Consider the following 16571-nt stretch of genomic DNA (forward strand, 5'->3'; position numbering starts at 1 on the left):
ATTTAGAGATTAAGGTCATGATTTAGAGATTAAGGTCATGATTTAGAGATTAAGGTCATGATTCAGAGATTAAGGTCATGATTTAGAGATTAAGGTCATGATTCAGAGATTAAGGTCACAATGCAGAGATTAAGGTCATGATTCAGAGATCAAGGTCATGATTCAGAGATTAAGGTCATGATTTAGAGATTAAGGTCATGATTCAGAGATTAAGGTTATGATTCAGAGATTAAGGTCACAATGCAGAGATTAAGGTCATGATTCAGAGATTAAGGTCATGATTCAGAGATTAAGGTCATGATTTAGAGATTAAGGTCATGATTCAGAGATTAAGGTTATGATTCAGAGATTAAGGTCACAATGCAGAGATTAAGGTCATGATTTAGAGATTAAGGTCATGATTCAGAGATTAAGGTTATGATTCACAGATTAAGGTCATGATTCAGAGATTAAGGTCATGATTCAGAGATTAAGGTCATGATTCAGAGATTAAGGTCACAATGCAGAGATTAAGGTCATGATTCAGAGATTAAGGTCACAATGCAGAGATTAAGGTCACAATGCAGAGATTAAGGTCATGATTCAGAGATTAAGGTCACAATGCAGAGATTAAGGTCACAATGCAGAAATTAAGGTCATGATTCAGAGATTAAGGTCATGATTCAGAGATTAAGGTTATGATTCAGAGATTAAGGTCATGATTCAGAGATTAAGGTTATGATTCAGAGATTAAGGTTATGATTCAGAAATTAAAGTCATGATTCAGAGATTAAGGTCATGATTCAGAGATTAAGGTCATGATTCAGAGATTAAGGTCATGATTCAGAGATTAAGGTTATGATTCAGAGATTAATGTTATGATTCAGAGATTAAGGTCACAATGCAGAGATTAAGGTCATGATTCAGAGATTAAGGTCATGATTCAGAGATTAAGGTCACAATGCAGAGATTAAGGTTATGATTCAGAGATTAAGGTCATGATTCAGAGATTAAGGTCATGATTCAGAGATTAAGGTCATGATTCAGAGATTAAGGTTATGATTCAGAGATTAAGGTCATGATTCAGAGATTAAGGTTATGATTCAGAGATTTATGTTATGATTCAGAGATTAAGGTCACAATGCAGAGATAAAGGTCATGATTCAGAGATTAAGGTTATGATTCAGAGATTAAGGTCATGATTCAGAGATTAATGTTATGATTCAGAGATTAATGTTATGATTCAGAGATTAAGGTTATGATTCAGAGATTAAGGTCATGATTCAGAGATTAAGGTTATGATTCAGAGATTAATGTTATGATTCAGAGATTAAGGTCACAATGCAGAGATAAAGGTCATGATTCAGAGATTAAGGTTATGATTCAGAGATTAAGGTCATGATTCAGAGATTAAGGTTATGATTCAGAGATTAAGGTCATGATTCAGAGATTAATGTTATGATTCAGAGATTAAGGTCATGATTCAGAGATTAAGGTCACAATGCAGAGATTAATGTCATGATTCAGAGATTAAGGTTATGATTCAGAGATTAAGGTCACAATGCAGAGATTAAGGTCATGATTCAGAGATTAAGGTTATGATTCAGAGATTAAGGTCACAATGCAGAGATTAAGGTCATGATTCAGAGATTAAGGTCATGATTCAGAGATTAAGGTCATGATTTAGAGATTAAGGTCATGATTCAGAGATTAAGGTTATGATTCAGAGATTAAGGTCACAATGCAGAGATTAAGGTCATGATTCAGAGATTAAGGTCACAATGCAGAGATAAAGGTCATGATTCAGAGATTAAGGTCATGATTCAGAGATTGAGGTCACAATGCAGAGATTAAGGTCATGATTCAGAGATTAAGGTCATGATTCAGAGATTAAGGTCATGATTCAGAGATTGAGGTCACAATGCAGAGATTAAGGTCACGATTCAGAGATTAAGGTCATGATTCAGAGATTTAGGTCATGATTCAGAGATTAAGGTTATGATTCAGAGATTAAGGTCATGATTCAGAGATTAAGGTCATGATTCAGAGATTAAGGTCACAATGCAGAGATTAAGGTCATGATTCAGAGATCAAGGTCATGATTCAGAGATTAAGGTCATGATTTAGAGATTAAGGTCATGATTTAGAGATTAAGGTCATGATTTAGAGATTAAGGTCATGATTTAGAGATTAAGGTCATGATTCAGAGATTAAGGTCATGATTCAGAGATTAAGGTCATGATTTAGAGATTAAGGTCATGATTCAGAGATTAAGGTCATGATTTAGAGATTAAGGTCATGATTTAGAGATTAAGGTCATGATTTAGAGATTAAGGTCATGATTCAGAGATTAAGGTCATGATTTAGAGATTAAGGTCATGATTCAGAGATTAAGGTCACAATGCAGAGATTAAGGTCATGATTCAGAGATCAAGGTCATGATTCAGAGATTAAGGTCATGATTTAGAGATTAAGGTCATGATTCAGAGATTAAGGTTATGATTCAGAGATTAAGGTCACAATGCAGAGATTAAGGTCATGATTCAGAGATTAAGGTCATGATTCAGAGATTAAGGTCATGATTTAGAGATTAAGGTCATGATTCAGAGATTAAGGTTATGATTCAGAGATTAAGGTCATGATTTAGAGATTAAGGTCATGATTCAGAGATTAAGGTCATGATTCAGAGATTAAGGTCATGATTTAGAGATTAAGGTCATGATTAAGAGATTAAGGTCATGATTCAGAGATCAAGGTCATGATTCAGAGATTAAGGTCATGATTTAGAGATTAAGGTCACAATGCAGAGATTAAGGTCATGATTCAGAGATTAAGGTCATGATTCAGAGATTAAGGTCATGATTTAGAGATTAAGGTCATGATTCAGAGATTAAGGTTATGATTCACAGATTAAGGTCATGATTCAGAGATTAAGGTCATGATTCAGAGATTAAGGTCATGATTCAGAGATTAAGGTCACAATGCAGAGATTAAGGTCATGATTCAGAGATTAAGGTCACAATGCAGAGATTAAGGTCACAATGCAGAGATTAAGGTCATGATTCAGAGATTAAGGTCACAATGCAGAGATTAAGGTCACAATGCAGAGATTAAGGTCATGATTCAGAGATTAAGGTCACAATGCAGAGATTAAGGTCATGATTCAGAGATTAAGGTCACAATGCAGAGATTAAGGTCACAATGCAGAGATTAAGGTCATGATTCAGAGATTAAGGTCACAATGCAGAGATTAAGGTCATGATTCAGAGATTAAGGTCACAATGCAGAGATTAAGGTCACAATGCAGAAATTAAGGTCATGATTCAGAGATTAAGGTCATGATTCAGAGATTAAGGTTATGATTCAGAGATTAAGGTCATGATTCAGAGATTAAGGTTATGATTCAGAGATTAAGGTCATGATTCAGAGATTAAGGTCATGATTCAGAGATTAAGGTCATGATTCAGAGATTAAGGTTATGATTCAGAGATTAATGTTATGATTCAGAGATTAAGGTCACAATGCAGAGATTAAGGTCATGATTCAGAGATTAAGGTCATGATTCAGAGATTAAGGTCACAATGCAGAGATTAAGGTTATGATTCAGAGATTAAGGTCATGATTCAGAGATTAAGGTCATGATTCAGAGATTAAGGTCATGATTCAGAGATTAAGGTTATGATTCAGAGATTAAGGTCATGATTCAGAGATTAAGGTTATGATTCAGAGATTAATGTTATGATTCAGAGATTAAGGTCACAATGCAGAGATAAAGGTCATGATTCAGAGATTAAGGTTATGATTCAGAGATTAAGGTCATGATTCAGAGATTAAGGTCATGATTCAGAGATTAAGGTCACAATGCAGAGATTAAGGTCATGATTCAGAGATCAAGGTCATGATTCAGAGATTAAGGTCATGATTTAGAGATTAAGGTCATGATTTAGAGATTAAGGTCATGATTTAGAGATTAAGGTCATGATTCAGAGATTAAGGTCATGATTCAGAGATTAAGGTCATGATTTAGAGATTAAGGTCATGATTCAGAGATTAAGGTCATGATTTAGAGATTAAGGTCATGATTTAGAGATTAAGGTCATGATTTAGAGATTAAGGTCATGATTCAGAGATTAAGGTCATGATTTAGAGATTAAGGTCATGATTCAGAGATTAAGGTCACAATGCAGAGATTAAGGTCATGATTCAGAGATCAAGGTCATGATTCAGAGATTAAGGTCATGATTTAGAGATTAAGGTCATGATTCAGAGATTAAGGTTATGATTCAGAGATTAAGGTCACAATGCAGAGATTAAGGTCATGATTCAGAGATTAAGGTCATGATTCAGAGATTAAGGTCATGATTTAGAGATTAAGGTCATGATTCAGAGATTAAGGTTATGATTCAGAGATTAAGGTCACAATGCAGAGATTAAGGTCATGATTTAGAGATTAAGGTCATGATTCAGAGATTAAGGTTATGATTCACAGATTAAGGTCATGATTCAGAGATTAAGGTCATGATTCAGAGATTAAGGTCATGATTCAGAGATTAAGGTCACAATGCAGAGATTAAGGTCATGATTCAGAGATTAAGGTCACAATGCAGAGATTAAGGTCACAATGCAGAGATTAAGGTCATGATTCAGAGATTAAGGTCACAATGCAGAGATTAAGGTCACAATGCAGAAATTAAGGTCATGATTCAGAGATTAAGGTCATGATTCAGAGAATAAGGTTATGATTCAGAGATTAAGGTCATGATTCAGAGATTAAGGTTATGATTCAGAGATTAAGGTTATGATTCAGAAATTAAAGTCATGATTCAGAGATTAAGGTCATGATTCAGAGATTAAGGTCATGATTCAGAGATTAAGGTCATGATTCAGAGATTAAGGTTATGATTCAGAGATTAATGTTATGATTCAGAGATTAAGGTCACAATGCAGAGATTAAGGTCATGATTCAGAGATTAAGGTCATGATTCAGAGATTAAGGTCACAATGCAGAGATTAAGGTTATGATTCAGAGATTAAGGTCATGATTCAGAGATTAAGGTCATGATTCAGAGATTAAGGTCATGATTCAGAGATTAAGGTTATGATTCAGAGATTAAGGTCATGATTCAGAGATTAAGGTTATGATTCAGAGATTAATGTTATGATTCAGAGATTAAGGTCACAATGCAGAGATAAAGGTCATGATTCAGAGATTAAGGTTATGATTCAGAGATTAAGGTCATGATTCAGAGATTAAGGTTATGATTCAGAGATTAAGGTCATGATTCAGAGATTAATGTTATGATTCAGAGATTAAGGTCATGATTCAGAGATTAAGGTCACAATGCAGAGATTAATGTCATGATTCAGAGATTAAGGTTATGATTCAGAGATTAAGGTCACAATGCAGAGATTAAGGTCATGATTCAGAGATTAAGGTTATGATTCAGAGATTAAGGTCACAATGCAGAGATTAAGGTCATGATTCAGAGATTAAGGTCATGATTCAGAGATTAAGGTCATGATTCAGAGATTAATGTCATGATTCAGAGATTAATGTCATGATTCAGAGATTAAGGTCATGATTCAGAGATTAAGGTCATGATTCAGAGATTAATGTCATGATTCAGAGATTAAGGTCATGATTCAGAGATTAAGGTCATGATTCAGAGATTAATGTCATGATTCAGAGATTAATGTCATGATTCAGAGATTAATGTCATGATTCAGAGATTAAGGTCATGATTCAGAGATTAATGTCATGATTCAGAGATTAAGGTCATGATTCAGAGATTAAGGTCATGATTCAGAGATTAATGTCATGATTCAGAGATTAAGGTCATGATTCAGAGATTAATGTCATGATTCAGAGATTAATGTCATGATTCAGAGATTAAGGTCATGATTCAGAGGTTAAAGTTAAAATTCTGACTTTAGATTTTTTTATTAGTCAGTTTAATTTAAATTATAACTAGATTAAATTGAACATCAGCATGGGGATGCTGAGAGTTCAATTACAGTAGAACTGCTGAAAATAGCATAAAAATAGCTAAAAATGGCATTCAGTAACTAAAAATAGCATAAGAATAGCTCAAAGCAGCTTGAAAATAGCTGGTAGTAGCCTAACAATGGCATAAAAATGGCTCAAAGTAGCCTGAAAAAGCTTAAGATAGCATAAGAAGAGCTGACAAAGCATAAACTAGCTGAAAATAGCATACAATAGCTGAAAGTAGCCTAAAAATAGCTAAAAAATTGTATAAGAATAGCTGAAAAAGCATAAGGTAGTTATTTATAGCATAACAATGATCATAGTAGCCTGAAAATAGCTGAAGATATTTACTCAGCATCCCCACTAAATATTTATCCATTCTGTCATGATAATGATGTTTCATAGATCAGTGATAGTGCAAGACTTCCAGACCTGTTTTAACTGTTACTGTCCACATTTATAGAGGATAATCTGACCTGTCTCTTGTCTCTGTGTGTTGATTTTAAACACATTTATAGAGGATAATCTGACCTGTCTCTTGTCTCTGTGTGTTGATTTTAAACACATTTATAGAGGATAATCTGACCTGTCTCTTGTCTCTGTGTGTTGATTTTAAACACATTTATAGAGGATAATCTGACCTGTCTCTTGTCTCTGTGTGTTGATTTTAAACACCTTTATAGAGGATAATCTGACCTGTCTCTTGTCTCTGTGTGTTGATTTTAAACACATTTATAGAGGATAATCTGATCTGTCTCTTGTCTCTGTGTGTTGATTTTAAACACATTTATAGAGGATAATCTGACCTGTCTCTTGTCTCTGTGTGTTGATTTTAAACACATTTATAGAGGATAATCTGATCTGTCTCTTGTCTCTGTGTGTTGATTTTTAAATAATCCCTCCTCTTCCTCTGGTTCTTCTTCTAACAGACTGGAGGGCGAGGGACTCATCAGGCTGGAGGCTGATGGACTCAACGTACTCGACGTCCCAGGTTACCCAGTTCCAGGACTTCTTGCTCAGAGCCAACAGGTATTCGTGTCTGAGGATGAGCGGTGATGGACGATCCTCTGACAGGAAGATCATTCTGGTGGAGGTAAACAACACACCTTCAGCCTCTCCCCTTTCAGAAGTTACATGGTTCTACTGGAAGGCTTATCAATCAAAGCAGAGGTCTGATGATGGTGGGACAGAGGTCTGATGGTGGGACAGAGGTCTGATGGTGGGACAGAGGTCTGATGGTGGGACAGAGGTCTGATGATGGTGGGACAGAGGTCTGATGGTGGGACAGAGGTCTGATGGTGGGACAGAGGTCTGATGGTGGGACAGAGGTCTGATGGTGGGACAGAGGTCTGATGGTGGGACAGAGGTCTGATGATGGTGGGACAGAGGTCTGATGGTGGGACAGAGGTCTGATGGTGGGACAGATTCTGATGGTGGGACAGAGGTCTGACGGTGGGACAGAGGTCTGATGATGGTGGGACAGAGGTCTGATGATGGTGGGACAGAGGTCTGATGGTGGGACAGAGGTCTGATGGTGGGACAGAGGTCTGATGGTGGGACAGAGGTCTGATGATGGTGGGACAGAGGTCTGATGGTGGGACAGAGGTCTGATGGTGGGACAGAGGTCTGATGGTGGGACAGAGGTCTGATGGTGGGACAGAGGTCTGATGATGGTGGGACAGAGGTCTGATGGTGGGACAGAGGTCTGATGGTGGGACAGAGGTCTGATGGTGGGACAGAGGTCTGATGGTGGGACAGAGGTCTGATGATGGTGGGACAGAGGTCTGATGGTGGGACAGAGGTCTGATGGTGGGACAGAGGTCTGATGGTGGGACAGAGGTCTGATGGTGGGACAGAGGTCTGATGGTGGGACAGAGGTCTGATGATGGTGGGACAGAGGTCTGATGGTGGGACAGAGGTCTGATGGTGGGACAGATTCTGATGGTGGGACAGAGGTCTGACGGTGGGACAGAGGTCTGATGATGGTGGGACAGAGGTCTGATGATGGTGGGACAGAGGTCTGATGGTGGGACAGAGGTCTGATGGTGGGACAGAGGTCTGATGGTGGGACAGAGGTCTGATGGTGGGACAGAGGTCTGATGATGGTGGGACAGAGGTCTGATGGTGGGACAGAGGTCTGATGGTGGGACAGAGGTCTGATGGTGGGACAGAGGTCTGATGATGGTGGGACAGAGGTCTGATGGTGGGACAGAGGTCTGATGGTGGGACAGATTCTGATGGTGGGACAGAGGTCTGATGGTGGGACAGAGGTCTGATGGTGGGACAGAGGTCTGATGGTGGGACAGAGGTCTGATGATGGTGGGACAGAGGTCTGATGGTGGGACAGAGGTCTGATGGTGGGACAGAGGTCTGATGGTGGGACAGAGGTCTGATGGTGGGACAGAGGTCTGATGGTGGGACAGAGGTCTGATGATGGTGGGACAGAGGTCTGATGGTGGGACAGAGGTCTGATGGTGGGACAGATTCTGATGGTGGGACAGAGGTCTGACGGTGGGACAGAGGTCTGATGATGGTGGGACAGAGGTCTGATGATGGTGGGACAGAGGTCTGATGGTGGGACAGAGGTCTGATGGTGGGACAGAGGTCTGATGGTGGGACAGAGGTCTGATGATGGTGGGACAGAGGTCTGATGGTGGGACAGAGGTCTGATGGTGGGACAGAGGTCTGATGGTGGGACAGAGGTCTGATGGTGGGACAGAGGTCTGATGGTGGGACAGAGGTCTGATGATGGTGGGACAGAGGTCTGATGGTGGGACAGAGGTCTGATGGTGGGACAGATTCTGATGGTGGGACAGAGGTCTGACGGTGGGACAGAGGTCTGATGATGGTGGGACAGAGGTCTGATGATGGTGGGACAGAGGTCTGATGGTGGGACAGAGGTCTGATGGTGGGACAGATTCTGATGGTGGGACAGAGGTCTGACGGTGGGACAGAGGTCTGATGATGGTGGGACAGAGGTCTGATGGTGGGACAGGGGTCTGATGATGGGACAGAGGTCTGATGATGGTGGGACAGAGGTCTGATGGTGGGACAGAGGTCTGATGGTGGGACAGAGGTCTGATGGTGGGACAGAGGTCTGATGATGGTGGGACAGAGGTCTGATGGTGGGACAGAGGTCTGATGGTGGGACAGAGGTCTGATGGTGGGACAGAGGTCTGATGGTGGGACAGAGGTCTGATGGTGGGACAGAGGTCTGATGATGGTGGGACAGAGGTCTGATGGTGGGACAGAGGTCTGATGGTGGGACAGATTCTGATGGTGGGACAGAGGTCTGACGGTGGGACAGAGGTCTGATGATGGTGGGACAGAGGTCTGATGATGGTGAGACAGAGGTCTGATGGTGGGACAGAGGTCTGATGGTGGGACAGAGGTCTGATGGTGGGACAGAGGTCTGATGATGGTGGGACAGAGGTCTGATGGTGGGACAGAGGTCTGATGGTGGGACAGAGGTCTGATGGTGGGACAGAGGTCTGATGGTGGGACAGAGGTCTGATGGTGGGACAGAGGTCTGATGATGGTGGGACAGAGGTCTGATGGTGGGACAGAGGTCTGATGGTGGGACAGATTCTGATGGTGGGACAGAGGTCTGACGGTGGGACAGAGGTCTGATGATGGTGGGACAGAGGTCTGATGATGGTGGGACAGAGGTCTGATGGTGGGACAGAGGTCTGATGGTGGGACAGAGGTCTGATGGTGGGACAGAGGTCTGATGATGGTGGGACAGAGGTCTGATGGTGGGACAGAGGTCTGATGGTGGGACAGATTCTGATGGTGGGACAGAGGTCTGACGGTGGGACAGAGGTCTGATGATGGTGGGACAGAGGTCTGATGGTGGGACAGAGGTCTGATGGTGGGACAGAGGTCTGATGGTGGGACAGAGGTCTGATGGTGGGACAGAGGTCTGATGGTGGGACAGAGGTCTGATGATGGTGGGACAGAGGTCTGACGGTGGGACAGAGGTCTGATGATGGTGGGACAGAGGTCTGATGGTGGGACAGAGGTCTGATGGTGGGACAGATTCTGATGGTGGGACAGAGGTCTGACGGTGGGACAGAGGTCTGATGATGGTGGGACAGAGGTCTGATGGTGGGACAGGGGTCTGATGATGGGACAGAGGTCTGATGATGGTGGGACAGAGGTCTGATGGTGGGACAGAGGTCTGATGGTGGGACAGAGGTCTGATGGTGGGACAGAGGTCTGATGGTGGGACAGAGGTCTGATGGTGGGACAGAGGTCTGATGATGGTGGGACAGAGGTCTGATGGTGGGACAGAGGTCTGATGGTGGGACAGATTCTGATGGTGGGACAGAGGTCTGACGGTGGGACAGAGGTCTGATGATGGTGGGACAGAGGTCTGATGGTGGGACAGAGGTCTGATGATGGTGGGACAGAGGTCTGATGGTGGGACAGATTCTGATGGTGGGACAGAGGTCTGACGGTGGGACAGAGGTCTGATGATGGTGGGACAGAGGTCTGATGGTGGGACAGGGGTCTGATGATGGGACAGAGGTCTGATGATGGTGGGACAGAGGTCTGATGGTGGGACAGAGGTCTGATGGTGGGACAGAGGTCTGATGATGGTGGGACAGAGGTCTGATGGTGGGACAGAGGTCTGATGATGATGGGACAGAGGTCTGATGGTGGGACAGAGGTCTGATGGTGGGACAGAGGTCTGATGATGGTGGGACAGAGGTCTGATGGTGGGACAGAGGTCTGATGGTGGGACAGAGGTCTGATGATGGGACAGAGGTCTGATGGTGGGACAGAGGTCTGATGGTGGGACAGAGGTCTGATGATGGTGGGACAGAGGTCTGATGGTGGGACAGAGGTCTGATGATGGTGGGACAGAGGTCTGATGATGGTGGGACAGAGGTCTGATGGTGGGACAGAGGTCTGATGGTGGGACAGAGGTCTGATGATGGTGGGACAGAGGTCTGATGGTGGGACAGAGGTCTGATGATGGTGGGACAGAGGTCTGATGGTGGGACAGAGGTCTGATGGTGGGACAGAGGTCTGATGATGGTGGGACAGAGGTCTGATGGTGGGACAGAGGTCTGATGATGATGGGACAGAGGTCTGATGGTGGGACAGAGGTCTGATGGTGGGACAGAGGTCTGATGGTGGGACAGAGGTCTGATGGTGGGACAGAGGTCTGATGATGGTGGGACAGAGGTCTGATGGTGGGACAGAGGTCTGATGGTGGGACAGAGGTCTGATGGTGGGACAGAGGTCTGATGATGGTGGGACAGAGGTCTGATGGTGGGACAGAGGTCTGATGATGGTGGGACAGAGGTCTGATGATGGTGGGACAGAGGTCTGATGGTGGGACAGAGGTCTGATGGTGGGACAGAGGTCTGATGGTGGGACAGAGGTCTGATGATGGTGGGACAGAGGTCTGATGGTGGGACAGAGGTCTGATGGTGGGACAGATTCTGATGGTGGGACAGAGGTCTGACGGTGGGACAGAGGTCTGATGATGGTGGGACAGAGGTCTGATGGTGGGACAGAGGTCTGATGGTGGGACAGATTCTGATGGTGGGACAGAGGTCTGACGGTGGGACAGAGGTCTGATGATGGTGGGACAGAGGTCTGATGGTGGGACAGGGGTCTGATGATGGGACAGAGGTCTGATGATGGTGGGACAGAGGTCTGATGGTGGGACAGAGGTCTGATGGTGGGACAGAGGTCTGATGGTGGGACAGAGGTCTGATGGTGGGACAGAGGTCTGATGATGGTGGGACAGAGGTCTGATGGTGGGACAGAGGTCTGATGGTGGGACAGATTCTGATGGTGGGACAGAGGTCTGACGGTGGGACAGAGGTCTGATGATGGTGGGACAGAGGTCTGATGATGGTGGGACAGAGGTCTGATGGTGGGACAGAGGTCTGATGGTGGGACAGATTCTGATGGTGGGACAGAGGTCTGACGGTGGGACAGAGGTCTGATGATGGTGGGACAGAGGTCTGATGGTGGGACAGGGGTCTGATGATGGGACAGAGGTCTGATGATGGTGGGACAGAGGTCTGATGGTGGGACAGAGGTCTGATGATGGGACAGAGGTCTGATGGTGGGACAGAGGTCTGATGGTGGGACAGAGGTCTGATGATGGTGGGACAGAGGTCTGATGGTGGGACAGAGGTCTGATGATGGTGGGACAGAGGTCTGATGATGGTGGGACAGAGGTCTGATGGTGGGACAGAGGTCTGATGGTGGGACAGAGGTCTGATGATGGTGGGACAGAGGTCTGATGATGGTGGGACAGAGGTCTGATGGTGGGACAGAGGTCTGATGGTGGGACAGAGGTCTGATGGTGGGACAGATTCTGATGGTGGGACAGAGGTCTGATGGTGGGACAGAGGTCTGATGATGGTGGGACAGAGGTCTGATGGTGGGACAGAGGTCTGATGGTGGGACAGAGGTCTGATGATGGTCGGACAGAGGTCTGATGGTGGGACAGAGGTCTGATGGTGGGACAGAGGTCTGATGATGGTGGGACAGAGGTCTGATGGTGGGACAGAGGTCTGATGATGATGGGACAGAGGTCTGATGGTGGGACGGAGGTCTGATGGTGGGACAGAGGTCTGATGGTGGGACAGAGGTCTGATGGTGGGACAGAGGTCTGATGATGGTGGGACAGAGGTCTGATGGTGGGACAGAGGTCTGATGGTGGGACAGAGGTCTGATGATGGTGGGACAGAGGTCTGATGGTGGGACAGAGGTCTGATGATGGTGGGACAGAGGTCTGATGATGGTGGGACAGAGGTCTGATGGTGGGACAGAGGTCTGATGGTGGGACAGAGGTCTGATGGTGGGACAGAGGTCTGATGGTGGGACAGAGGTCTGATGATGGTGGGACAGAGGTCTGATGGTGGGACAGAGGTCTGATGGTGGGACAGATTCTGATGGTGGGACAGAGGTCTGACGGTGGGACAGAGGTCTGATGATGGTGGGACAGAGGTCTGATGGTGGGACAGAGGTCTGATGGTGGGACAGATTCTGATGGTGGGACAGAGGTCTGACGGTGGGACAGAGGTCTGATGATGGTGGGACAGAGGTCTGATGGTGGGACAGGGGTCTGATGATGGGACAGAGGTCTGATGATGGTGGGACAGAGGTCTGATGGTGGGACAGAGGTCTGATGGTGGGACAGAGGTCTGATGGTGGGACAGAGGTCTGATGGTGGGACAGAGGTCTGATGATGGTGGGACAGAGGTCTGATGGTGGGACAGAGGTCTGATGGTGGGACAGATTCTGATGGTGGGACAGAGGTCTGACGGTGGGACAGAGGTCTGATGATGGTGGGACAGAGGTCTGATGATGGTGGGACAGAGGTCTGATGGTGGGACAGAGGTCTGATGGTGGGACAGATTCTGATGGTGGGACAGAGGTCTGACGGTGGGACAGAGGTCTGATGATGGTGGGACAGAGGTCTGATGGTGGGACAGGGGTCTGATGATGGGACAGAGGTCTGATGATGGTGGGACAGAGGTCTGATGGTGGGACAGAGGTCTGATGGTGGGACAGAGGTCTGATGATGGTGGGACAGAGGTCTGATGGTGGGACAGAGGTCTGATGATGGTGGGACAGAGGTCTGATGATGGTGGGACAGAGGTCTGATGGTGGGACAGAGGTCTGATGGTGGGACAGAGGTCTGATGGTGGGACAGAGGTCTGATGGTGGGACAGAGGTCTGATGATGGTGGGACAGAGGTCTGATGGTGGGACAGAGGTCTGATGGTGGGACAGATTCTGATGGTGGGACAGAGGTCTGACGGTGGGACAGAGGTCTGATGATGGTGGGACAGAGGTCTGATGGTGGGACAGGGGTCTGATGATGGGACAGAGGTCTGATGATGGTGGGACAGAGGTCTGATGGTGGGACAGAGGTCTGATGGTGGGACAGAGGTCTGATGGTGGGACAGAGGTCTGATGGTGGGACAGAGGTCTGATGGTGGGACAGAGGTCTGATGATGGTGGGACAGAGGTCTGATGGTGGGACAGAGGTCTGATGGTGGGACAGATTCTGATGGTGGGACAGAGGTCTGACGGTGGGACAGAGGTCTGATGATGGTGGGACAGAGGTCTGATGATGGTGGGACAGAGGTCTGATGGTGGGACAGAGGTCTGATGGTGGGACAGAGGTCTGATGGTGGGACAGAGGTCTGATGGTGGGACAGAGGTCTGATGGTGGGACAGGGGTCTGATGATGGGACAGAGGTCTGATGATGGTGGGACAGAGGTCTGATGGTGGGACAGAGGTCTGATGGTGGGACAGAGGTCTGATGATGGGACAGAGGTCTGATGGTGGGACAGAGGTCTGATGGTGGGACAGAGGTCTGATGATGGTGGGACAGAGGTCTGATGGTGGGACAGAGGTCTGATGATGGTGGGACAGAGGTCTGATGATGGTGGGACAGAGGTCTGATGGTGGGACAGAGGTCTGATGGTGGGACAGAGGTCTGATGATGGTGGGACAGAGGTCTGATGGTGGGACAGAGGTCTGATGGTGGGACAGAGGTCTGATGGTGGGACAGATTCTGATGGTGGGACAGAGGTCTGACGGTGGGACAGAGGTCTGATGATGGTGGGACAGAGGTCTGATGGTGGGACAGAGGTCTGATGGTGGGACAGATTCTGATGGTGGGACAGAGGTCTGACGGTGGGACAGAGGTCTGATGATGGTGGGACAGAGGTCTGATGGTGGGACAGGGGTCTGATGATGGGACAGAGGTCTGATGATGGTGGGACAGAGGTCTGATGGTGGGACAGAGGTCTGATGGTGGGACAGAGGTCTGATGGTGGGACAGAGGTCTGATGATGGGACAGAGGTCTGATGGTGGGACAGAGGTCTGATGGTGGGACAGAGGTCTGATGGTGGGACAGAGGTCTGATGATGGTGGGACAGAGGTCTGATGGTGGGACAGAGGTCTGATGGTGGGACAGAGGTCTGATGATGGTGGGACAGAGGTCTGATGGTGGGACAGAGGTCTGATGGTGGGACAGAGGTCTGATGATGGTCGGACAGAGGTCTGATGGTGGGACAGAGGTCTGATGGTGGGACAGAGGTCTGATGATGGTGGGACAGAGGTCTGATGATGGTGGGACAGAGGTCTGATGGTGGGACAGAGGTCTGATGATGATGGGACAGAGGTCTGATGGTGGGACAGAGGTCTGATGATGGTGGGACAGAGGTCTGATGATGGTGGGACAGAGGTCTGATGATGGTGGGACAGAGGTCTGATGATGGTGGGACAGAGGTCTGATGGTGGGACAGAGGTCTGATGGTGGGACAGAGGTCTGATGGTGGGACAGAGGTCTGATGGTGGGACAGAGGTCTGATGGTGGGACAGAGGTCTGATGATGGTCGGACAGAGGTCTGATGGTGGGACAGAGGTCTGATGGTGGGACAGAAGTCTGATGATGGTGGGACAGAGGTCTGATGATGGTGGGACAGAGGTCTGATGGTGGGACAGAGGTCTGATGATGATGGGACAGAGGTCTGATGGTGGGACAGAGGTCTGATGGTGGGACAGAGGTCTGATGGTGGGACAGAGGTCTGATGATGGTGGGACAGAGGTCTGATGGTGGGACAGAGGTCTGATGGTGGGACAGAGGTCTGATGGTGGGACAGAGGTCTGATGATGGTGGGACAGAGGTCTGATGGTGGGACAGAGGTCTGATGATGGTGGGACAGAGGTCTGATGATGGTGGGACAGAGGTCTGATGGTGGGACAGAGGTCCGATGGTGGGACAGAGGTCTGATGATGGTGGGACAGAGGTCTGATGGTGGGACAGAGGTCTGATGGTGGGACAGAGGTCTGATGATGGTCGGACATAGGTCTGATGGTGGGACAGAGGTCTGATGGTGGGACAGAGGTCTGATGATGGTGGGACAGAGGTCTGATGATGGTGGGACAGAGGTCTGATGGTGGGACAGAGGTCTGATGATGATGGGACAGAGGTCTGATGGTGGGACAGAGGTCTGATGATGGTGGGACAGAGGTCTGATGATGGGACAGAGGTCTGATGATGGGACAGAGGTCTGATGATGGTGGGACAGAGGTCTGATGATGGTGGGACAGAGGTCTGATGATGGTGGGACAGAGGTCTGATGATGGGACAGAGGTCTGATGATGGGACAGAGATCTGATGATGGTGGGACAGAGGTCTGATGATGGTGGGACAGAGGTCTGATGATGGTGGAACAGAGGTCTGATGGTGGAGGGACAGAGGTCTGATGGTGGGACAGAGGTCTGATGATGGTGGGACAGAGGTCTGATGATGGTAGGACAGAGGTCTGATGGTGGGACAGAGGTCTGATGATGGGACAGAGGTCTGATGATGGTGGGACAGAGGTCTGATGATGGTGGGACAGAGGTCTGATGATGGTGGGACAGAGGTCTGATGGTGGAGGGACAGAGGTCTGATGATGGTGGGACAGAGGTCTGATGATGGTGGGACAGAGGTCTGATGGTGGGACAGAGGTCTGATGGTGGGACAGAGGTCTGATGATGGTGGGACAGAGGTCTGATGGTGGGACAGAGGTCTGATGGTGGGACAGAGGTCTGATGATGGTGAGACAGAGG

At 47.0% G+C, this 16571-nt stretch overlaps 1 protein-coding gene across 3 annotated transcripts in view; it reads left to right on the forward strand.

Moving 5' to 3' along the window:
* rad17 (RAD17 checkpoint clamp loader component) overlaps nt 1–16571 on the forward strand; it is a 71277-nt gene that overhangs the window by 32343 nt on the left and 22363 nt on the right. For all 3 annotated transcript variants that reach the window (XM_041787879.1, XM_041787878.1, XM_041787877.1), the window contains one exon: nt 6895–7058. In XM_041787879.1, the coding sequence (XP_041643813.1) occupies nt 6895–7058 (164 nt within the window). The remainder of the gene's footprint in view (nt 1–6894; nt 7059–16571) is intronic.

The sequence above is a fragment of the Cheilinus undulatus genome, linkage group 5 (genome assembly GCF_018320785.1).
Source record: "Cheilinus undulatus linkage group 5, ASM1832078v1, whole genome shotgun sequence".
Lineage (NCBI taxonomy): Eukaryota > Metazoa > Chordata > Actinopteri > Labriformes > Labridae > Cheilinus > Cheilinus undulatus.